General features: G+C 39.2%; 1 protein-coding gene across 1 annotated transcript in view; it reads left to right on the forward strand.

Annotated features, from left to right (window-relative positions):
* The window catches only part of csmd3b (CUB and Sushi multiple domains 3b), a 324,793-nt gene that overhangs the window by 48,256 nt on the left and 251,763 nt on the right, over positions 1-24,774 (forward strand). The window contains exon 3 of the mRNA XM_085446982.1: positions 18,259-18,456. Coding sequence (XP_085303108.1) covers positions 18,259-18,456 — 198 coding nt within the window. The remainder of the gene's footprint in view (positions 1-18,258; positions 18,457-24,774) is intronic.

Genomic DNA, 24,774 nt, shown 5'->3' on the forward strand with positions numbered 1-24,774 from the left:
ATATGTATATGTATATACACATATATATATGTATATATGTATATGTATATATATGGAAACATATACAGAAACATCTGTGCCGAATATGGCCTGGAAGTCCCAAGGTCAAAATGGGAGATGCCCCCAAGGGTGGTGGAGAATGACCGAGCTAAGATCCTGTGGGACTTCCAAATACAGACGGACAAAATGGTGGTGGTTAACCAACCGGACATAGTGGTGGTAGACAAACAGAAGAAGACGGCCGTAGTGATCGATGTAGCGGTCCCGAATGACAGCAACATCAGAAAGAAGGAACACGAGAAGCTGGCGAAATACCAAGGGCTCAGAGAAGAGCTCGAGAGGATGTGGAGGGTGAAGGTAACAGTGGTCCCCATGGTAATTGGAGCACTAGGTGCGGTGACTCCCAAGCTAGGCGAGTGGCTCCAGCAGATCCTGGGAACAACATAGGAGATCTCTGTCCAGAAGATACTGCGCAGGACCCTCAAGCTCCCAGGCCTCTGGTAGAGGACCCGAGCTTGAAGGATAAACATATATATATATATGGCTTCTCTTTTATCCATGCCAATGACTACCTGTCATCCAAAGCAGTTGAGAAATTTTTTTGTAACCAATGCCATCCATATGTTTTCAACAACAAGGTTGCAAAGGTTTTGATAGAGCTCACTGGTTTTATCATTAATATATAGATATTTTATGTAAGAAGTGGTACTCGTCATATCATTGTTAAAATCAAGTGGTATTAGGTCATTATCTTGATTACTGCATGTAATTATATAATGGTAAAGTACAAAATAACTTTTAAATCTCTCAGTGTCAACCCTTCACTGAATTTCCGCACAATGTATCAGTTTGATGTCTGGATGATATAATTACATTAAATTGCTGCCAGACATCTCACTTTCCTGCTATGAAGTATACTATAGTTTCCTCTAATTATCAAATTCCAGAAAGTGACAATTTAATGTGATACCTGGATAAAACTAACCAATTCTGTGATGTATTTATATTAAGAAGGTTACAAGTGTTTTATTGCATAGAAAGGATAGATGTCCATCTTCAAAGCTTGTCCACAAACGAGCCATTACTGTGACATCTGATTAATACTATTAAATAAAAGTCTTTCAGCACTTGAATTGGCAAGGAAGAGGTTTCTCACTAAAAGCAGTCCAGCAAATGATATATTGACCTCATATCTGAATTATATTAAACACCTTTATGATGAAAATATATGGAATAGCTGCCAAACCCCTCTGTGCTGGACAGGATAGAAATTACATCGAATGATATATTGATTTGATATTCAGGTCTGTCAGACAACCACTGGCCACCTGACTAAAATATATCCTGGTACAGAGTTAATATAGGTGTGCAGTTCTGTGTGTCTGTGTGTGAGTGCGTGTGTGGTTTGATAATAATATGGCCACCTGGCCAATGTCAGTCCATCATTCAGCTTTATATGAGCCAACCAATCAAACGGCCTCCCTTCAGGGTCTCCACCTCGGCCCATCCAATCAGCTCCTTCTGCCAAGCAAGAAGGAATGTCACCTGATTAGCATAACGGCAAAAATGAACAGGGTCATGCTGACAGAGCAGTTCTTAATGCCGTGAGTTAGACAGAACTCAGAGGCAGCATTTACACAAAACAGATCCCTTAATGCTGTCAGCCAGTTAGGATTTTCACCAAATGTATAACCATCCCAAAAAATGTGATAAGGAACATCAGCAGACTGGTCTCTAACCTCTTTCAGTGGCCTCTCATCAGCAGATTTCATTATTTAAGGGCATTCCACTGGGTTTTTCACTCAATATTTAATCATCCAATTAATTGCTAACATGACTATCAGCCCTGTATTCTCCAGCCACTGTGCTCTGCTTTTTGTTCAGCAGATTTTGTTATTTAACTACCCCACTGCTTTTAATATCTCAACTATTGTTTCTTAATAAAGTGAACAGCAGTATTACAGTGGAAAGTATAGCAACACAGCACTCTTAGTTTAGTGTGAGAACATCTGCCACATTGAGTTTTGGCTTTTTCCCCACTAAAACTGATGCCTGAGCATTTGATTCTTTTGGTAATTAGCAGCTTGGGGAAGTCTTTTCAGGGAAAATGTTAACATTAGCAATATAATGGACCTTGTGATAAAGAACACAAGATTGCTGATCAAACCATTTCTACTTATTTGACTACTTGCTGTGAAGTATGGGCTGATTTAGTCAACAAACATTCCTGCTAAAAGCTTTCAAGATAAAATGAAGGGTTAAAAATAGTCATCAGTATAAGAGAAACTCTGACTTAAAGGTCATTTCAAATTGATTTCTCTATCAGTACTGTCAGCATTGAGATTAATACAAATAGATACACTCACTTTCAATTCAATCTCATTTATACAGAACCAAATCACAACAACAGTCACCTCGAGGCGCTTTATGTTGTAAGGTAGACCCTGCAATAATGCGTTACAGGGGAAAATCCAACAATCATATGACCCCTTATGAGCAAGCACTTTGGCGACAGTGGGAAGGAAAAACTCCCTTTTAACAGGAAGAAACCTCCGGCAGAACCAGGCTCAGGGAGGGGCTGTCATCTGCCATGACTCACCTGCTGCTTTATTAGGTATATCTGTTCAACTGCTTGTTAAAACAAATTGCTGGTTAACGCTAATCAGCCAATCACATGGCAGCCACATGTATTTAGGCAATGGGGAGAAAAAGTGATTTAAGTGAATGTGGTATAGCCGCTCGTAGTACAGGGGCTATACCAGTGTACTGCACCTACCAGATTCTGCAGGTGGTGGTCTAATAGTGTGGGGGATATTTTCTTAGGGCCCTTTAGTACCAAATTAGAATTGTTTAGCAGCCTACCTGAGTATTCGTGCTGTATGCCAAGTTTCTCATGGCTGTTTCCTGCAAGATAATGCACGATGTAACAAGCCTGAGATGTGCAGCTGACAGATCTGCAGTTACAGTTCTGTGTGGTGCTGTCATATCTATATGGACGAACATCACTGAGGAATGTTTCCAGCACCTTTTTGAATCCGTGTCATGAAGGATTAAGGTAGCTCTGAAAAGAAAAAGGTGTCCAATTTCATACCGGTAGGTGTATGTAATAAACCAGTCATTTAGTGTACATCTATATATTTATGTTTTTAACTCAATAAAATAAGTCCTTCACTCAGAGACAACGTTTCTGTCATAGCAGATAGTATCTGTAATAATTTAGGTTCTGTTTTATGATGAAAACAACTTTTACTCCTTGATTGATTCCTTGGTGATATTGCACACCAGAGACAAATTGTGCACACACGAACATGTTTCCATCATGTACTGGCAGGGAAATTATTTAAGTTACACAAGGACCACTTGTTGGGTTGTGTTTGGTGTTAGACGATACTACACAATTGTTACAAAGACTAGTGATAGAGGAGAGTATTATGGCGAGAAGAGAGATGAAAGGAGAGGAGATTAAAAGGGACAACACTGATACAGGTTGAAAGAGCTTTAATGTTGAGGTGTTGTGAAGTGCACTTCAAAATAAAAGCTGGCACCAAACTACACATTCTGATATCACTTCAATGTTCAACTTTAGTTTTAAAAGCCAATATGAATGCTTCCATTGGTAAGCTTCTGGATCAGGACTTACATCTGGTGTGTGAACCATTCAATGAAAACTGCATTAGTAGCTTGTCATATATAAATATGGCTTGTAGTCCATGAATCCATGTTTTTGTGAAGCCTTAGGCTTTTTTTCTGAACCTGAACCTGTTGATTTTCCCAGAAGCAGTCATTAACAGTAATAGTTTAAATTCAATAACAAGCCAGCTGTGTGCATTGTAGTACCATCGATTTGGTAATAATATAGCTTTTTGTTTGCTCGTTTTCTGGAAATGTGTATTTATGACATTCTTTAAGCTTTTATTGTAGAAAAGTGAAAAACTACTTAACATCAAAAGACCACCTCGAAGGGATATACAATGTACGTAGTGTTATTAATGCCTGTGTGTCCGTGGGTGGGCTTTGTAGTTCAACTTTTTGGAAGTTACCATTCCACTGAATGTCTGTTAGCATCTGAAATTATTACATCATATATCGTATATTGCCATTAGTTCAAATCCTCCACCAACCCGTAAGTTTACTGCGCATTTATCAACCCATATTATGTTGTGTGTATTGTATTGCTGAGCCCACTTCATTTTCCAATTGTCTACTTGAAAACAAAAAAAAATATAGAAATAGAGGAAGTATCCTGAGTCATTTTTAATTAATCGCTGATTTCACTACTGGCAGGCTTGTAGGTACAGGAGGGTGACTGCTTGTTGTATCCATGGGAGCTAACAACTCAAAGCAACTTTTCAGTGAGACTGCATCATTTAGTAGGTACACAGTTAAGGTGAGATTTGTTTACATTTGTGTGTGGGTACATGTGTCCTAGTATCTGTCAGTCACTTCCAGGGTATCTTAAGATGTTAAATTTAATATGTTATACTAGGGCTGCACGATTTTGCATAAAATGAGAATCACGATCTTTTGGCTTAGAATTGAGATCACGATTCTCTCACAATTTTCTTTTCCAATATAAATATTTATTGCACTTATTAACTGCACATCAACTTCTTAACAGTTGAGACTGAACATGAAAACAATAAATAAACATAAAAACAACAAATGTCTCACGTTTTGTTGTTGCCGCAAAATGTTGTACTGCTTGAAATTCCGTCTCCACCGTTGCTCAACGCTGCGTGTATAGAGCAGGTAGTGCAACAATAGAAAAATAGTTGCGGGACGGCACTGCGTAGCGTTTGTCTAGGGTGTTGATCATTTTCCTAAATCCCTCGTTTTGCACAGTGTTGATGGGACCATATCTTTGGTCAGGTGATAAGTGATAGCCTCCGTAATTTCTTTGTGCCTGCGGGAGTTCGACGTGTATAGGGAAGCGCTGTATAAGGTTCCCGTTATTGATGTTTGGGTGGTTGACCGGGACGGATTTTCTCCTGTCACTTTCTCGTCATCCCTGACGTGCTCTCCGTTGTTTTTTCCTGCCAATTTTAGCATCACACGGCACAGCTTCTGTATCACGTGGTATAAGGCTCCGCCCTTGTCATTTGTCAAGCAGGAAGAGTGAGCGCTTGTTTTCATGCAGATTACGTCCCGGATCAAAATGCGGTGCAATCGTTGTCGTCTTTTTTTTTCTTTTTTTTTTTAAATCGTTGTCATTTGGAAATGAGATCGCACATAAGTATGAATCGAGATTGTGATTTTCTAACGATTAATCGTGCAGTCCTATGTTATACTTTAGTAAGCACATCTACTAGATATCACACAAAAGATAGTTAGCTAGCCTGTCTCAACTGAGCAGAAACGCACATACAGATTTGATCAGCACGTACATACACATACAAATTGGTAATATTTGCCTCTGCAGGCAACAGTTTGTGTTTGCTATACAATTTAACAGCATTACCCCTGCATACCTCTAATTTGCTGTCTTCTCGCATATTGCTTTTTTGTTTGTGGACAAGTGAAAGGTTTGTCTGACAGAATTAAATATATACTGTCTCAGTGACAAGTGACAACATGGTTAGTGACCCCTGGAGACAGCAAACTTCACTGTATCGCATTTTCATCTAGTAGCACAGCCACCAGAAATATTGTTAACCAGATGATTTCTGAGGATCTGAAATTTAAATCAGATTTCAGAGCAAGAATACCAGTTGATAAATCCAGTGGCAAAAAGTCATTTACTGTATAGCATGAAGTAGTGCTTACACTGTTAAATCTAAGGCTCTGTCTCAGCTTCAGCCTGTGAAGCTGTATAAAGAGTAGAGGTAGAAGGTGTTGAAGAGGACAGTTTAATATAAAAACAAGCTTATATTGTGGAAATGTGACAGTGGATGTTACTTGGGGCATGAAGCTGTCAGTGTACTAGGCAAGCTGGTTTGAAATGGCAAATTGAGCTGACTGTCTGCTATCTTTATCCCATCAGAGAAGCCACCAGTCCTGTACAGTTCATCAAATACTATCCTCGTCTCTTTTCTTGTTTTTTTTTTTTTTTTTTAAATATCAACAAAATGTATTTATATGTATGTAAGGCACATAAAAGGCTGTAGTAGATAAAATAATACTGAAAGGTGCATATTGAGATTTGCAAAGAAAGAGAAAGCAGTAGTAGTGTCATAAATGCCATAGAGACAAAGGCTGCTGTGGTATTGATCAGTACAAAAAGGCCTTCTGAGATGATCCGCTCTATGTAGTTCCTCCCAATGTTGGCTTTGCATCTATTTTGTTTCTGAAAATCTTCTCTCTCACGCTATCTCTTGTTTTCCTTAATAGATATTGATTTTGTTTTGGGTACATGCTGCAATTTCTTTCTTTGCTTACATTTTGTGCCAATTTGCTTCTTCTGTTCAGATAACAGCTTCTGTTTCTTTACTCTCGCTCTTTTCTCTCTGTCACAGTGTTTGAAGTAAACCTATCTTTCCAGATGACAGCAGTGCAAGTGCAAATCTCTGTGTGCAAGTGCAGACGTACATGTCTGCGTATGCATGGTGTCACTGTGCAGTGCAAGTTTAGCAGAGTGACAGTGATGTCAGACACATAATGATTTCCTATTGGCTCGCAGCCCCCGAGGCCTAACGACCCGTTATTGATCTGACCAATTAGCATTCACACCTTTAATTAATACTGAAGCCTGATGTTTGCACACAAGCAAACTCTCTCTCTCTCTCTCACACACACACACACACACACACAGATACAGACTTTTAATTAACAGTAAGAAGAGGGGTGGCTGTGAGAAGAGATAAGAGAGGAAGAAAGGGACAGAGGTAGAAGTGAAAGATGAATGTGTGAAACAGAGAAGAAAACTACAGGAAGTAGAAAGCTGATCAGTACTCTTACTAAAATCAGTGCAGGACTCTGACATAAGAGCTAAGGCTAAGACGGAGCTTAATGGTTTACTGATTTTTAGTAATACACGCAAGCTTTTCTTCATGCACTGAGAAAATTGTTATTACTTTTGCTTCTCTGTGTTTGCTATTTTGTGTGGTACTTGATGCAGTTCAGTCTGTGTAACATATTTCTTTTAACTGCAGTGAAGTAAATAATCACTGTGCTGGACACGAAGATAATCCACCAGCTATACTTCTCAGCAAAAAGCATATCAAAGAAATCCTCATAACACACAGTGTGTTCCTTTAGCAATGTATCACCATCATCTACAGTAAGTCACTTCAATAAAAGAAAACGTGTCCGTTTCTTGTGTTGCCTGTGTCACTGGACGGTTTACTATTTTGTTTGATCAAGTCTGCTCGAGCATATTTGTTCCAGTCAGAGTCAGCCCTTTTAGGTCAGATCAAATGATAGCTGATGCTGCAGAGTACTGCTTTAGTAAAAGAAAAAAGAAACAAAAGAAGCAACCGCAAACAAACTAGAACTGGATTATGTTCATTTCCGACGCCCACAGCCTGTTAAAACAGGATACATTTTGAGGTAACAGGTGTGTGTGTGGCATGTTTTCTTTTTTCTTTATATGTATGTGTGTCAGTCTAATGAAGTTCTGTTGGCAGGATGTCTTTAGGGAGATATCTAATGGTTTATTGAACCAAACCTCAGAGAAACATTGATCACAGCATCAAGGAGTTACACCCACATGGACTCAAAACACACACACCAATCCTTGTATATGCACGTGCGGTGACATGCACGCAAGAGGCCCACACACAAACACTCACGCTAGAGTGCACGTGAACGACCACACACACACACACACCGGTGAAGTGGAGGTAAAGAGCTTATAATTGACATCCCCATGTTTCTTTGTGAGCAGTCAGACTGCTGTCATTATCTGCTCATTCAATTACATACAGGGAAATTGCAAGCCTGGAAAAAAACCTAAGCACATCTTTTCAACTAACATTTTTAGATGGATACTCCATCCACAAAAATGAGGTAATTGTGTTGGACAGGGTTATTGTCTACCCTCAAAATGAATAACTTGTTTTACCCTGCCACATTAAATTGCATCCTCCCTTGGATGGGTCTAATTCTGGCATATGGAAATTTGTAGTCAGCTGCAATATATTTCAAAGGAAAGCCAGGCTACTCACTATATCTGCTTATTATGAATGCGGGTTCTTCTTAGTAGTGTTGATTAAATATTATGTCCAATAATTGCATCTACAGCGGCCCCTTTAGTGATATATATGTGATATTTACTGAGCAGTATCGTAAAAAGTAGACGAAGAAGGAGGCATTAATTTAAGCCTAACTACTGGAGAACCCAAAGTTTTCACACCGCCATCCACTCCAGTAATATATCATCATTACTGTGATATTTTAATTGCCAAATAATCAGGTTATGGTAAATTCTGTATCAGAACAGCATTTATGCAGGCCAGCATATGCAACATTTAGTATACACTGACACTGGCTGCTGGAAGCTACTTCATGATCTCAATGAACACAGATAATTATTGTTCAGCCTGAACATCAAGGCACCACTATCGCAACCCTCACAGCACCTTTTACCTTTAGGGAGAGTGGGGTGTGTGCTTGATTGTTTGTGTTCTGGGGTGTAATAAACCCAGAGAGACATTAGTGGTCTGTTGCTCTGAGTCCATAATCTCTGATCTACACTAGAAGTTACAATCATTAGCAACACAGTTGTGTGTATTAACTGATCTTCACAGCTGCCAGATGAGCTAAAGCTTTGAACAACTGTTAGTTTATCTGAGAGCTCTCCATTTTTCCCGCTTTAACTCTGCCTCACAGTCTCTCTGTCTCCCTCTGACATGCGCGCACACACACACACACACACACACACACACACACACACGTTCTGCTACCACTTTGCCCCACGATAAATGTTTTCAGAAGTAATCAAACTTGGGCTATTTTACACATTTGTTGTGAAGTGCACTCACACAACCCAAAAGTAAATTTAAAATGAAAAGAAAATCTTAGCTTTTTAAAAAGATCTTACTATTATCTATTAAGGTAATATTTGAGATAGCAGCAGGCCTAGTACATTTATGAAGTCATTATTTGTAGGACGCTTTCAATTGAAAGATGACTATCCTGAATCCTAAGCCCTATATTTTGTCAATTCAGTTCGTAGAGCCATTCATTTTCTTCACTGCCTAAGCCGTTAGTGTTATGTATTAGATAAGAATTATGTAATGTGATGGGGTTTGAGTACTAGCTGAAATTATTAAAGCGCAACAGCCTTGGATTGTATATTTTAGACCATTATTAGGCTGTACAAATAGGATCAAAAAAAGGTTACATTAAAAACACATAGAAAAGAAAAGAGGTAGCATGTGTATCCCCAGGCAGCATGCACTTTGCACTCTTGTCATCTGTTCTATACAATTTGTGAAATGAGGCTTAGTGTTGACAGCGCTGGTGCAAGAAAGCCCTTAGCACAAATTGTGTGTGTGTGTGTGTGTTTGTGTGTTTTTCCTTATACACTCAAATTACACAATGTATGTCAGTAAAGCTTTTCAACTTGAATCTTCAAGATCTGATGTGTAACTTAAGTGCTGTCTTCCTTGTTTTAGCGTTGTAACTCATAGTTTGGAAGACCATTGTGGCCATCTCATCACCCAGTTAAAACCAAGCAGTTCATCTTTTAACACACATGACCTGCCTTAAAGCTTGCTAGTGCCCTAGTCTTCTCTATTATATGCAACAGTGACATTACAGAAGACATTAAATGATTTGTTAACACATATTTTTGCTTACTCTTACTCTGACATTATATCAACCATGTTAGTTACTGACAATATTAGAACAACTAATTATCCTGTGTATTGTGTCTGTTTTAATTGTTAGAGTACAATGAAAGAGTATGTAGGGCATCTACTGAAATGTAGCCTTTTTTATTTCATGCTTGGCTTACATACTTGCCCTCTGTTTCATTAAGTGCATCTGTTCAACTGTTCTATATAGCAAACAGCTAATCAGTCAACCATATGGCAGCAGCTTAGTGCTTTTAGGCATGCAGGCTTCGTGAGATCACCTGCTGAAGTTCAAAACAAACATACTTGGAGAAGAAAGGTGATTCAAGTGAATTTAAATGCAGCGTTGTTGTTGGTGACAGACAGCTTGGTCTTCAGGAGCTGTTGATCTACAGGGATTTTTCATCGCTAGGATTTATAGAGAATGGTCTGAAAAATATTCAGTAAGCAGTGCTTACTCAGTAAGTGAAAGGAAAAAAATGAAATGAAAATGCCTATTTGATGCCAAGGGTCAGAGGAGAATGGCCAGGCTGCTTGGAGCTGATAGGAAGGCCAGAATAACTCATCCATTTGTTAGCGCCAAGGTGGGCAGAAGTGTAGCTATGAATACACAGCACATCAGTTTCAATTAAATTCAATTTTGTTTGATTTATACAGCGCAAGTAATAGTCGCCTCAAGGTGCCTTATATTGTAAGGTAAGGATCCTACAATAATACAGAAGAAAAGAACCAGATGACCCCCTATGAGCAAGCACTTGGGAACAGTGGGAAGGAAAAACTCTCTTAACATAAAAAAGAAACCTCCAGCAGAACAAAGCTCAGAGTAGATCCAGTAGAGCACTTTTGGGATACAATGGAACAGGACATATGCATCATGGATGTGCAGCTGACAAATCTGGAGCAGGTTTGTGCTACCCTGTCATGTATGGACGAAAATCAAGGTGTCATCATCTTGTTGAATGTAAGCCATGAAGAATTAGGAAAGTTCTGAAGGCAAAAGCCGGGACTACCTAACAGAATGGCTGATTCGCAGATCCAATGGAGATATAAACCAAATTTGCTTTCTATTTACTCTCTCTATTTTATAAGTATTTGCATGCCAGGCTGGCGTTTGATATCAGTGCACATTCAAACAGCCAAAATGCCAGTTCTGGCTCAGAAAACTCTATGTTGGGTACTGAACTGCTCATGTTAGAGAGAAACCACAAATGAAGGTCTCTGGTGTAAAGTCTAATGGCCTACCCATACAAAACATTAAAGAAAATCTTTCTAGCTCTTTCTCAGTTGTATTTTCAATTTTGCTGGATTGCTTTCCAAACATGGCTCTGTCTTAGTCCCTTAGGAGGCAATTAAGCTACCAATGTACTTTTGCAACATGATTAGAACAGACAAATAGTGCCAACATCATCAGGTTGTCAGTTTCACCAAATGCAGAGCTGCGGAGTACTTATGACACTTTCAATATTAAGTGGTCATGTAATCACAACTCAAGTGGATGATTGCTGCAGGATAAAGGTGAAAATGGCCATTACCCTTACACAAACACTGCAGAGCTAGACTCCAGTTCCTATTACTGAGAGGTTTAAAATATATATGTATATATATATATATATATATATATATATATAAATCTGATTTCTTTTATTAAATTACCAAAATATAAGCGAATATGTGATTAAAAGTAAACAATAATGATAATAAATAAATTTTTAAAAAAATCTGCCATAGACTTGCTGGTCAATTTTAAATGGCTGTATCTGTAGATGGCATCTCTTACCACCACACATACTTCTCTGAATGTAAAATGTATGTTTTTATTAAGGTCTAGGTCATCATCAACCCCAAGCCTATTTATTTTGACACAGTCAGATTGCTTTCTTTGTCACCTTATTGCCAAGACTGTGGAGAACAGTTTTAAACAAAGATAAAAATTACATATTTTTAGGACATAATTTAGGATTAGGGTTATCACCAATGATGAGTTGGACCCGAGAGGGTTCAGACAATCTAGTCTCACAGCTTGTCATTTTGACCAGGAAGTGAAATACATATAAATACAGGCCATTTACCATTTACCAATGAATGTGAAAATGAATGGCTCGTTTTGTTGCTAGCGGTTCGCCACCGAGAGTCAGTTTGAGGCTGAAAAGGGAATTTGTCTGGAAAAGATCTTAGTCCTACCCCCTGCTGTTCCTCACTTTGGACTGTGGCTGGTAATAGCTGGAAGAGGCCAGAACTGCTGGTACTTGTTGTTCCATTTCCATTATCATATATCATGTCAACTCTCTTCTCTTCGCCATCACAAACGTTATATAGAAGTGTGTGTGGTGGGGGGTGGAGGTGAGGGGGTTACCTTAACTACTCTTTTAAAACAGTGCCCAGCTGTGAACTTCACTTTAGCTCCTTTTGTTTATCACACGCTGTAAGATTTTATTACAAGGACCTACATAGCAGCTCCAATGTTCTTCTTTAACTGCTTTAACACACACATATACACTGTATAGAAATAAATGTAGTTGATACCTACATATACATATAGTCACATAAACAGAAAAGCTTTCTTCTTGGTGTATAACCACATCAAGGAGAAAACTTTTACCATTCATCCCATCACTCTTTGTATTTGCTCAGCTTCTGCTCAGCACGATTCTTTTAACTGCTTTTTTTTCATTCTTTTAATGCTTTTATAGAGAAAGGTGTCACATTTTTCAAATGGTGGATATCTCATCTTGGCATTAATCTTTTCATATTAAAAAGCACAAAGCCATGTAGAATAATTTCACATTATCCCATTCGTGATTGTTAAGCTGTCATAGTTAGAATTTCAGAAAATAACTCGAATCCTAGTATGACAGTTACTTGACAGCTCTGCAGCAACTTTCTAACAATACAGGGATTGTTTGGTGGGAAAGGTTCCACTGTCAATATTATAAATATATGGATGTATTATTTTTGAACAAAATGGGCAAAAACACGTCTGACATTTTTCAACCACAACATTGGATTATTTCCAAAACTACCACATAACCCCTTAAAGTTTTTGTTTGTACAATCAAGGACACATTAACAATTTCAATCACATACCTGCTTGCGACTCTGATGCATGCTACCACAAGCAGCATTTTATTTTAGAATTAAGATTATAATCGTTTAATTAATCCAGACAGATGTACATGGAGTGCTGTCAAAAGTCTTGAGCAACCCGTCATTTCTATATAAAGTGCAGCAATTTATGAAAACATAGTGTGTACACAGCCTGATCTCTGTTAAGCAAGGTTTCTTACAATCTGTTTGAGCAACCTTTAGGAATAGTTCTCCAGGCTTCTTGGAGAACATGCAAAGCTCTAAAAGGATGTTTTGGATGTTGGCTGCCTCTTGTTCCATTCTCTGTCAACATGATCCTGCTCTGCTTCAGTAACGTTGAGGTCCAAGCTCTGTCGAGGTCAGTCCATTGAGAGTTTTCCATTGTGCGCTTTTTTAAAATTTGTGTCCAGGTACACTTTTATTGCATTGGCACTGTGTTTGGGATAAATGTTGAAAAATGAAGCTGTTGCCAATTAGATGCTTTTCAGATAGTATTACATGGTATTAAAATCTAACTGTATGTTTCTGTGTTCATAATTCCATAATTTTGACAAAATCCCCAACACAATATACTGAAATACAGCACCAAACCTTGACAGAGCCTCCGCTGTGTTTTACAGATGACCGTATCACTGATGTACCTCTCTACTGGCCTCCTCTGTACATACTGACAATGATTATGTGAATCAAATATATAAAAACGAGGGATGACTCGTGATCTTTGCATGCTATTGTAGATTATAAAATAATCTAAAATTGAATGGATAACAAGTGTAGTACAATATAACATTATTTTTTATTTTTTATTTTTTTTATTTTCAAATCCTCTTCCTTCAGTAGCAAGGGCAGTTTCACAGAAGGGTTATCTGTCATGATCCTGGGTCCTTTTGACCCAGTGTTTGTGTACTCTGTTCTGCCCGTGTGTTCCTGTATCTAGTCCGTGTTTTTTAGTTTGTGTCCTTTCATGCGTAGTTCCTGTTTTATTGTGAAGGTCTGCGTCTTATGTGAGTGTTTTCAGTTTGCCTCCCTAGTCTCGTCACGTTAATCACTCCCAGCTGTGTTCCCCACCTGTGTGTAATCTCCCTGTGTTCTCTGAGTGTATTTAAGTTGTGTCTTCTGTCATAGTAGTTGCTGGTTCGTCTGTGTTGTTTCCCCTCGGTCTCCCTGCATCTCTCCTTGTGTATTTCCCCGGACCTCCTTGCATCTTCGTTTGTGGTTTGTTTTGTTAGTTTTACCCAGTTTAGGTTCCAGTTTCATGTTCCCAGTGCCTTTGTTGTTTGTTTTTCCCTTCGTTAATAAATACTCACCTGCACCAGAGCTGCCGCGTCCTGGTCCTAAATATTCCACACGGCTTGCCCCGGCAATGACATTTAACTCCAGCAATTCTAAACCCGTCTCATTTATTTGGTAATGGCAACCTATTGCTGCAGACAGGAAACTGCCAATCACATTTTGCCAAGCTGTATCAGAATGCTAATGTACGCCTCACGTTACAGAAAATTTGACATGAAGAAAAGGATGTATTCAGAACGTCACCTTGTGCAAAATAAAGGTTTGGAAAATAAATGTGCAAAACATTCACGCTGATCTTTAAAAGTAGTAACAACATGTATATTCTGGGCCTGTTATATAAAACTATTTTCTTGTGTTTTTTTTATTTATTCATGATTGCTTAATAGTGCCTCTGCTTGGATTAGAGAAACAGATTAAGCAGATAAAATGTGTTTGTTGTGTAAAGTGGCAGCATGATTACACTGTCAGGAGAGGCACACTGTATCATACAGTATGGTTTATGATGTACAACTAAGGCTGTAAAGTGGTGTTAACTTACTAGACAAAAAGTGTTTTATGATACAAGTCCTTCACAAGTCTATAAAAAGAGTTGGTCACAGTGATAAATGAATCAAACTGACAGGCAACTGACTCGGAAGTTGACAGGCGGTAAATCTAAGTGCCCCAGAAGAGACACCTGATTGTTACAGAACTCTCTAAAAACAAAATCTTTTTGTGTTATACATCTTAAAAAAAACTTCAAAATCACATTTTTGGTTTATTTTTTATTTTTTGCCCTTTAATCTATGTATATGATTTCTTACCACATATTCTATGTTTTGCATTCAAGCATTTTACCTTCTACTGTACTCTGTTCAGGTCTGAAACTCAGTTCATCTTGTAAAAAAAATTACTGCTGACTGAGGTGTAAAACCTCTGAACTCCATGAATCACCCCCCCGTCTCTGTGCCTCTGTTTTCCTGTCTTGCTCTCTGTCCCCCTCGCCCACTTCACTGTCCTTCACTCCCCCTCACCAGTCTTCCAGTCTGCAGTGCCATTTGTCTCACTAAAAAGTCTAAAAGCATGGCAGCATTCTCTCGTGCTTTTTACCCTCTGCTCAGTTCTTTCCTCCCCACCTCTTCCCCTCTTTCTTGTGCTCTCTGTACTTGGACTCGGCTGTAATTGCTTATCTAGGGAGAAATAAAAGCCAGGTAAATGGTTACATGTGTGAGAATGTGTATGTGTGGTAGAAAGAGAGAAACTGTATAGTCCTTTACATGCAGGCCTTTGAATGTGTGTGTGTGCGCGTGCATGTGTGCGTGTGTGTGTGTGTATGTGTGACAAATGCAGATAGTTCTACAGATGGCCCATAAAAGCAGCAGCTTGTAATGAAGCAACTGAGACTGAAATCATGGTTATGGTAAACTGGGGAGAGACTGAGATAGCGAAAGAGAAGCAGAGATAGCTAAAGAGAGAGAAATGAGAGGAAGAAGAAGTGTGGGTATGAGAGAATAAATAAGAGAGGGCAGGCAGCAATAAACCACTGTGAAGAGCGTGGCATAGCTGCTGGCTACTGAATAAACTAGTGTAATGAAAGTGTGTGATGTTCACAATAAACTAGGTAGGAAAGAATGAAAGGAGGAACAGGGAGATGGACATAAGGGTTGATATATTAGTATGGATAAAACAAGGGAGAAATAGAAAGGAGGGAGGTGTTGTCAAAGGTTTTTTGTTGAGGATAAGGTAGTAAGGGAAGAGAAGGGGGGAATCGATGGATGGAGGTGCAGAGAAGGAGAGGGGTAAAAACAACAGAAGTGGGAATGAAAGCCTAACAAGACAGCAGAAACAGATGGAGTAAAGAAGCTGGACAGAAAATAGTAATAGTGAAAATGGCAAAGGGGGAAACAGTGCAAAAAGATAGATAAATGGAAAAAGTGATGGAGATACCAGTCAAGCTCCAAGTAGCTAAAATGGGAAACTGTTTGTTAGCGTGTGCCCTGGATTGCACTCTGGACCACCAATGTTAATGTTTGTGTGTGTGTTTGGATGAGAGTAAATGTGTGCCTGATAGGATGCTCAACAACAACAAACATCCTGACACCAAGTGGGGCCATGCTGACTGGTAAAATCGATAGGCCAACGGGTCGCAACACTAGGCCAACCTGACATCCAATCACAGTACAGCACAGGGGTTCGCCACAGTGATGGATGACCATGGTTGTGTGTGTGTGTGTGCGCATGTGCGCTAATGTCCAAGTGTGTCTTGTTAGTGTGTGTTTCCCTGTCACTGTGTGTGTGGAGATAAGGAGAATGGCAATTAGAGGTGTGTGTGTCAGGGAGCTGGCAGGCAGACTTAATGACATGTACACATGCATATACGCATTTAAGAGATATGATAATAACAAAAAGAAAGCTGACAGGTTTATTTTAAAGGAAAATGAAAAGACAGGTTGATTGTGGCCACATAAAAATTCCAAATATAAATGTCCACATAATCACCCGCACTGTGGCTAAAGGGGAAGGAATGGGATGTAATTGAAAAGGTGTGACAGTAAAGTCATTTTATAAATGAATCTATCAGCCGGCCAATTCAAGAGTCATATCATCCGTTCATTTACTGACGTTAAATCTCCTCTACCTGCTTTGTGAATAGTAATTACAAATTATTGCAGTTAGTATGACAGAGAGCTCCCTGCTGCTGTACTAGAGCTTTTTACAAACTTATTTTGGGTATTTTTGCAGTTCGAGGAGTAAAGTGAAAGATTTCCAGAGTTTCTCGTGACATTTAAAGAATACGTGTTGCTATACTGCCACCTCTCATTTGGGAGCATAGTCTTCCTCACCACTGCTGTTGATTTCTGTTTTTCTCATCTTTTCTCTCTTCCTTTAACATTTTGCTTTCTTACCTTTTTTGCTCTCCGTGTCTTAGTAGTTTCATAGTTCTATCTATCATGCTGGGCATCCTGCTCCTTTCCCTCTCTGCCCCACCACCCTCACCAATCCACAGTTCCCTCTCACCCCTATCTGTCTAGTTCCTGCTCCCCCTCCCTAACCCCACATCTGTCTGAACTGTTTCATAGTTGTATCAATCAAGTTCAAACAATAAGACCAGAGTTGCTCCCTGTGCGCCCATCTACTTCCTGTTTTATGGCTTGTAATACCCCTTCTCCCCCTGTCTCGCTCTCTCACTCCCTCTCGCGCTTGTTTGTGCGTCTGTGTTGGCGGATGTTTATAAGCCTATAATTGTGCATACGTCTTTGGCACAGAACTGCAAATTAAGCTAGCGGGAAGAGGGGGGATTGAAAAGAAACTTTAGCATTTCCGCCCTTTCTCCGAGGCTGAATTTTCTCTTCTTTGATTGCAAAGGCAATCCAACTGCCCATTTACAGCCATCGTGCTCGGCAGTATGTATTTGTAAAGACCAGTAGGCTCCCAGCTATGTCTGTGCTTGGAGCAATACTCTGGAATAGGCTGTAATGGAGGTATTTAAACTGCATCACCACAATGCAAGTGTCTTGCTTTTCTGACCCCAGAACTGTTTTTAATGACAGACGCAATGGGACCGGGCTGTAACACCATGTCTACACAGAAGACACAGTGTGAGCTGCACATTAGCAGAGCAGCAGCAGCTCTGATTCAGTCACAGTATTGAGCTGTGGGTCACCTGTGTTTTGAAAGCCCTCAGAGCACAACATAAAATAAAATAACCATTGGTGAGACCGTGTGTGTGTGTGTGTGTGTGTGTGTGTGTGTGTGTAATATACGGGAACTAGAAGCAGAAAAAAACTGTTTGGATTATGGGGGTAAGCATAACTGAAAGGTTCACCTGGACTGATTGAAATTGATCGTCTGTTTAGTTAGATGTGTGTGTGATCTGACAGACTGAATTACATGCATCACTATGGCTGTGGCTACATTGTAGCTTGCCATCACCAGTGTGTGAATGTGTGTGTGAATGGGTGGATGACAGGTTGTGTAAAGCGCTTTGGGGTCCTTAGGGACTAGAAAAGCGCTATACAAATACAGGCCATATAAAAAAGTGGCTGAGCATATTATCTGAGTGATGGCTGAGATAGAAAAATGTATATTTCAATATTTTAATCAAATTAATCCCAAAACAAAACTGATAAAAGCCTTCATCTTTCTCTTTTTCTGTTATCTTTTGCAGAACTGCACAGTTCATCTTGTGGAAACCCTGGTGTCCCACCCAAAGCGGTGCTAAGTGGTGGAGGAAGATTTGCAGTGGGAGACAGTGTGCGGTACAGCTGTGTCCCTGGTTATGTCTTAGATGGTCATGCGACACTCACATGCATCACCAATGCCGGAAATGCCGCCGTCTGGGACTTTCCCGCTCCCATTTGTCGAGGTACGGACTCCACGTGTTTTTGTGTTGTGCGTGTGCAGGCGCGTGTTTATGTGTGTGCATGACTAGATGTGAAGAGTTTTTGTCCAATTTGAAAATAAATTCAAAATCGACCTCTATTTTCAAGATCTTACTACTATACATGTGTCAAATGAAATGGAAAAAAAAAAGCTGAAAATGTTCAAAAAGACTCAAGCAATCTTCAAGATAACAGAAATGTTGACCTCTATGTGGAATTTTATGGGGAAAAAAGCTCTTCATATATTTATGTGTACTGTGTTTAAGTGTCCCTGAGAGAAACAGGAAAACAGACAGACTGCATGTGGGCAGAACAAGGCTTGTGTGCATGCATGTGTGCAGGCACAGAGTGACGCAGGCAAGAGTGTGTAAAGTGTGCATATAGTGCGTGTGTGTGTGTGTCAGATCAGTGTGTGGAAGTTTACTGAAGTAGAAGTTTTTAAAATGTTTTAATTATTGCTGTATGCCACACTGCAGCATTTATGTGAATTTATAGCAGACATGCACAGTTTGCTTTAAACATAAGAAATTAAGTGAACAACTGGAAAAACCTGAGTTTGGAGTTTAGGTGTGATTTTTTTTAATGCAATCCTCTTGATGACTTTGGTTGACTCAGGAAATGACACAATGCATGTCCAAAAAAGATTTTGAATATTTCCTTTAAGGTCCAATTTATAATTAAACATCTCAGATTGTTTTAAACTTGATCAAATCATATAGGGAGGTAATAATATCTATGTTAACCTGCCAGGGATTCCAGGAAGAGCATGTTTGGCTACATCTGGCACACTAACATGATCCAGGTTTTTATGTTACTCAGTGTTCTCCCCCCCCCCCCCCCCCCCTTTTTTTTTATTTATAAAGTTTTGCACATGTAATTTGACATATCAGGCCCAATACAGCAAGTACCAACCGATACAAAGATATATATCAAGAGAGATTGTGCCATTAGAATTCGGATGATAACAATAAAACAGAAAAAAGAAAAAGAAGAAAAAAAGGGGAAAAGGAAGAAAAACAAAAAACAACAACCCACACACAGAAAACAACAACAAAAAACCCCAAAAAACCAAAACAACCCCACCCCCCCAAAACCAGAACAAAAGGGAACCCCATGATACAAGTGTTTTCAATGAGTTAAAGTAAATGATAAAAGGCTGCCACATCTGTGAGAACTTATTAACATTTCCTCTGAGTCTGAATTTTATTTTCTCCATTTTAAAGAGAACATAACATCTTCCAGCCAACGTGATCGGGCTGGAGTGTGAGGAGCTTTCCAAGACAGCAAAATTCGGCGTCGTGCCAGCAGTGAAGTGAATATATATATATATAATATCCAGTTGCTTACGACTAAGGTTTAGGGTGGCATCTTCAGAAACACCAAAAATGGCAACTAGTGGGCATGGTTTGAGAGTAACGCTCAAAACATGAGAGAGCACTTCAAAGTAAAAAGTCCAGTATAATTGAAGTGATGGGCAGGCAAAAAACATACGAGTTAAATCACAGGGGGAGGTGTTGCATCTGTTGCACAGGTCAGGAATGCCGGGGTATATTTTAGATAGTCTAAATCTTGAGAAGTGTAATCTGTATACCGTCTTAAACTGAATAAGGGCGAGTCTTGCACATGAGGCTGAGGAATGAATTTTGTCAATTACTTTGTCCCAGTAACCTTCAACAAACTGAAGACCCAGTTCCTGTTCCCAACTCGAAGCAATTTTCTTGGTTGAGTAATTGCTTGATGCCATAATTAAAGTATATATTTGTGATATTAGAGCCTTACTGTGAGGCTTCAACTGGAATAAGTCTTCCCACCAAGGCTTGAGAGGCTGACTTGAAAACTCTAGCAAGATAGAAGATGCACAGTGTCTTATTTGAAAGTAGTGGAACAAATGGTATGAGGGCAAATCATACAAAGGACAAGTCCTCAAAGAATGACTTAAAGTCCGCTAGCAATGCAGCTCTATGCTCCTCAAGCATTAAGCTAATCTCGGCTGCAGTTACAGGTGCCGCAGATGTCGAGGTTTCTCGGTCTCGGTCTTGTTTGCCCTTTGACTTTGACATTCTTTGGATCTTCAGTAATCGACAAAGGCAAAAGACATCCAAAACTGGGATTCAAAATCTCAAAGAAGTAGGTTCGTTAGGTAAATGCTGAGCCGAGTAGCGGAGCGGACCTAAAACACGTCTACCCAGTAAACGCCATTACCGGAAGTTCCCATGTTACTCAGTGTTCTTTGTCCCTCCTTAAATGTACAGTGGACACTGTTGCTGTAAATTGTGTAGAACCTGCAGATCCCTAGCTGCTGACAGCTCATTATTTTACTTTGCCAATCAATGTTGTTGAGTCCCAATGGCTCTTGTTGTCCCTCATTTATAAAACTTTGTGTTGAAAGTTCATGGAAAAGGCAACATAGACACACTTTTCTTGGCAGTTTGAGGAACTAAGGCAATAGTATATCTGAGGTACAATTGACAGTTCAAAGATGTTTCCATATATGTGCAGCCTTAGGAGACCTGAATCAAAAGCACTCTGTTTGTGTCATTTATTGCTGGAGTTATCTACTGAGTTCATATTTGCCGTGGGTCCTAATTAAAAATATCACACACCATCATTTAGGCAGGGGCACTCTGTCACTCATTTTAAAGGACCCAGGCACAGGCATGAAACTAAGTTATTTTATCTATATAATATTTAGATATTGGTTAATTGGGTACACGAATACGTAAGTATAAGTATAAAAGTAAGTATAAGGCCACTTACTTTTGTGAGGGCGTTGTGGTGTGGAAAGAGAACCCAAACACAGGCCTCGCAGGCAGATTGAGGATGTGGATGGTGTTTATTATAAATGTATGGTGAACATAACATGAGACGGGTGGACGGACGGGCTGAATGGCTGGCTGGGCTGAAGTGAACTGAAATGAAAAACTCACACACACAATTGACGATGACAAGACAGTGAACTGCGAGAAACTGAGGGTTTAAATACACTGGCTAATGATGATGATAAGAGACACGTGAGAACACAGCTGAACTGAACAGAACATAATGCATAATGCTAACATAATAAAGCAGGAAACGTGAAAACTAAACCGTGACAAAGTAAGAACTGAAAACACTGGGTCAACAACCCAGGAACCCTGACAACGTTTTAATAAAATATACATTTTCTTTTTTTTTTGTGATCAACATTTTATTGATTTAAGACGGGGTTTGGGGGGGGGGTACAGACATATACAGCACAACTGTAAACTGCAGTAGCAAAGCAAACATTAGCAAACAAGGCATAGGGACAGCAAAGAAAAGACACAAAAACACAAAGTTAAAACCAATTATTGCCTCTTCCAGGAGATAACTCTGGATGAGAAGATTTTCCAAGCGTCAACAGTCGTGGGTCGAGCTTTATTTAATTTTGCTGTGGTATGTTCAAAACCAATAACACGGATAGACATAGTCTCCAGAATGATTCCATACAAATGTCAGGACAGAACCATTGCTTTGTAATAGTCTTCTTTGCAGAAAATATAAATTTTTTTGAAGTTGAACATCAGGGTAATGTAGGCACAACAGTAACTCACTGGAGTAAAAGTCACTCCACCTTTCATTACTGAGATTAAAATCTATTATTTGTTCATTTTCAAACTCTATATAGGCCCCTATATTTTCAGTGACAGGTATAATCCAGAAAGACCTGTCATTTTTCAGAGATTTAGCTGCAACGGAGGAGTTATATTTCGCTATATATTTCAAAATGTTTTGCATTCACACAGCCCAGCATCATCACACTTTCTCTTTCCTTCACTGTTGAAAGTATGCATTCACTGTGGTACTACTACTAATATTGGTTTTATCCAATCAGATAATATATCTCCAGTTTTCATCAGGCTTCTTTTTTAAAAAAAAGAAAATGATTACAATTATACAGTTTTTATTTTGATAGACAACTGACAGATATAATCCTCAGTCAAGGGCTTATGGCCTGTATTTTCCATATAGTCCAGTCTTAATGTCATGCTTTTTTGATTTTTCACGAGAGGAAACATTCAGTTTGTCAACTTAATTATAGGGAGATAATACTGTTATGATTATCTGACATTTAAGTCATATTGTACATTGTTGTACCTTACAGTGTAGCCTTATGTGCATGGTTAATTTGTCAGAGGTAAGTTATATTTTTAAAAAATTAATGCTCTTTTCAATTGGCAAGAACACCCAGTAGATGCAATCAATGCAGCCAACCCCCTGCGACTGAATTTTAAAAACAATCCAGGGAATGTCAGCATTATCTTACTGCAATGAACAAATCTGCTCTGTTTTAGTCTAGCTCTGACTTCCTTAGACCAATTACACATTAAACATTTTAGCCACTGTTAAAGACTTAAAGGCTTAGATTTTGGTTTTGTTTTGTGTCCTTTGACTAGTTCAGTTCTGTCTGTTTATGAATCAGTTAGTTGCCTGTAGTGGTTTAAAGTGCAGCAGAAACACCCTTCACTAGTAGTGCAGGGAAGACATGCCCTCCCATGTTACTGGGTTCAATTCTTCTAATATACAGAGATAATTTTAAGGTTCTTTTATATTATTTTTTAAGTTGCTCGGAAAACTAGCAGCAGGTGACATCTCTGAAATGATCCATTATTCCACTTTCACATCTATTACTTGTGCTGACTAGTCACTCTTCTGTACTGTTAAAATCCAAAGGCATCAGGAGTTTTTTCTAAAGGTTTTTTCTCCCTTTCTAATAATCCTCATAAATATATCAGAGAGAGCATTTTATTTAATGACTTTTTCTTTTTTCTTTTTAGTCTCTGCATTTCATGTATGTTTATGTTGCAATTTTATCTACTTATTTACTCCTTTTATTGATATTGTTTCTCTCATTATGCCATTGTTTTATTTGGTCATTGCATTGTTTTGACTAGTTTAAGTGTCTTCTAATTTTCTGGCTCTGTAAAGCAGTTTTGCTTTCCAGCCTTTGCCACTTTTAAATTAACTGTAGAAATAAATTTCACTTTGATATACACAGAGATAGTACTGGATTTCCCCATAAATACAGCTCTACCATGAACTTAATTTCTAAAAAGTAAAGTTCATTTCAGTTCATTTCAAGCTGTTTAATCAGTGACTCTACACCTTCTTCTGTGTTCAATCTAGTCCAATAATACTCATGACTGCCAAGTGACATCGGTGACCTGAACTTCCACAGGCGCAAACTTAATTATAAAACTGAACTTTGCTGTTCCACCTGAAAGCTTTCTGGTTGTAGATCTGATAAGCAATACAGAGTCAGTCATCCATAAGAAGAAACCATAGGAGAAATCGCTTACACTTCTCATGAAGGACCCAGACATCATCATCCTCCCATGAGAAAGTGGGTGGGTTCACCGTGTTCAGCACAAATAACTATCAGTTCATGGTAAAATATCTCTTTATGCAGCCACAATACAAACTAGGTGAGATAAAGGTTGTACCACCGTGCGCTACAAGGAAAGAAGGCAAGTAGTTACTTAGAAGCACTAAAAGAACAGAAGGTATACCAGTATCAAGGTTTGGAGCCTGGATCAATCCATTCTGTTATATGATATGTAAACATCCTCCAAAAACATAATTAAAAAATGTATTTCCTTATATGGCATTGTTGGACAAAGACACAACTTCTGTATGTCTGTGAAGGTTCTCAGTCATCCAGGTCATCGTAGTCAAAGGAGCTTGCAAAGAAAAGCGTCTGGACTTCTTTAAGTTACTTGAAGACGTTTCACCTCTCATCCGAGAAGCTTCTTCAGTTCTAAGGTCAAATGGTGGAGAGTCCCAGATATAAACCTAGTGGGAGTATCCCCCCACAGAGGGACAAAAGGACCCCCTGATGATCCTCTAATCGCCTGAGCCAAGGTGTGAAACTGGGTGTGGGTTTTGAGATCCCTTCCCAGACGCCTTAACGCCCACTCACATCCTGGGCCATCTGACCTCAGGAATTCGCATGATAAGGTGGGGCCAGGTTTCACAATGAACACACCCGAAATTCTGGCTGATTGAAACCCACACCCAGTTTCACACCTTGGCTCAGGCGATTAGAGGATCATCAGGGGGTCCTTTGTCCCTCTGTGGGGGGATACTCCCACTAGGTTTATATCTGGGACTCTCCACCATTTGACCTTAGAACTGAAGAAGCTTCTCGGATGAGAGGTGAAACGTCTTCAAGTAACTTAAAGAAGTCCAGACGCTTTTCTTTGCAAGCTCCTTTGACCACAACTTCTGTAGTTTTTACTATGTACACTGCTACAGTGCATTTTAAGTAATCTGTTAAGATGTGA

The sequence above is a fragment of the Copadichromis virginalis genome, linkage group LG22 (genome assembly GCF_057382275.1).
Source record: "Copadichromis virginalis isolate Kocher_CV1m ecotype Utaka linkage group LG22, C_Virginalis_male_GT1.1, whole genome shotgun sequence".
Lineage (NCBI taxonomy): Eukaryota > Metazoa > Chordata > Actinopteri > Cichliformes > Cichlidae > Copadichromis > Copadichromis virginalis.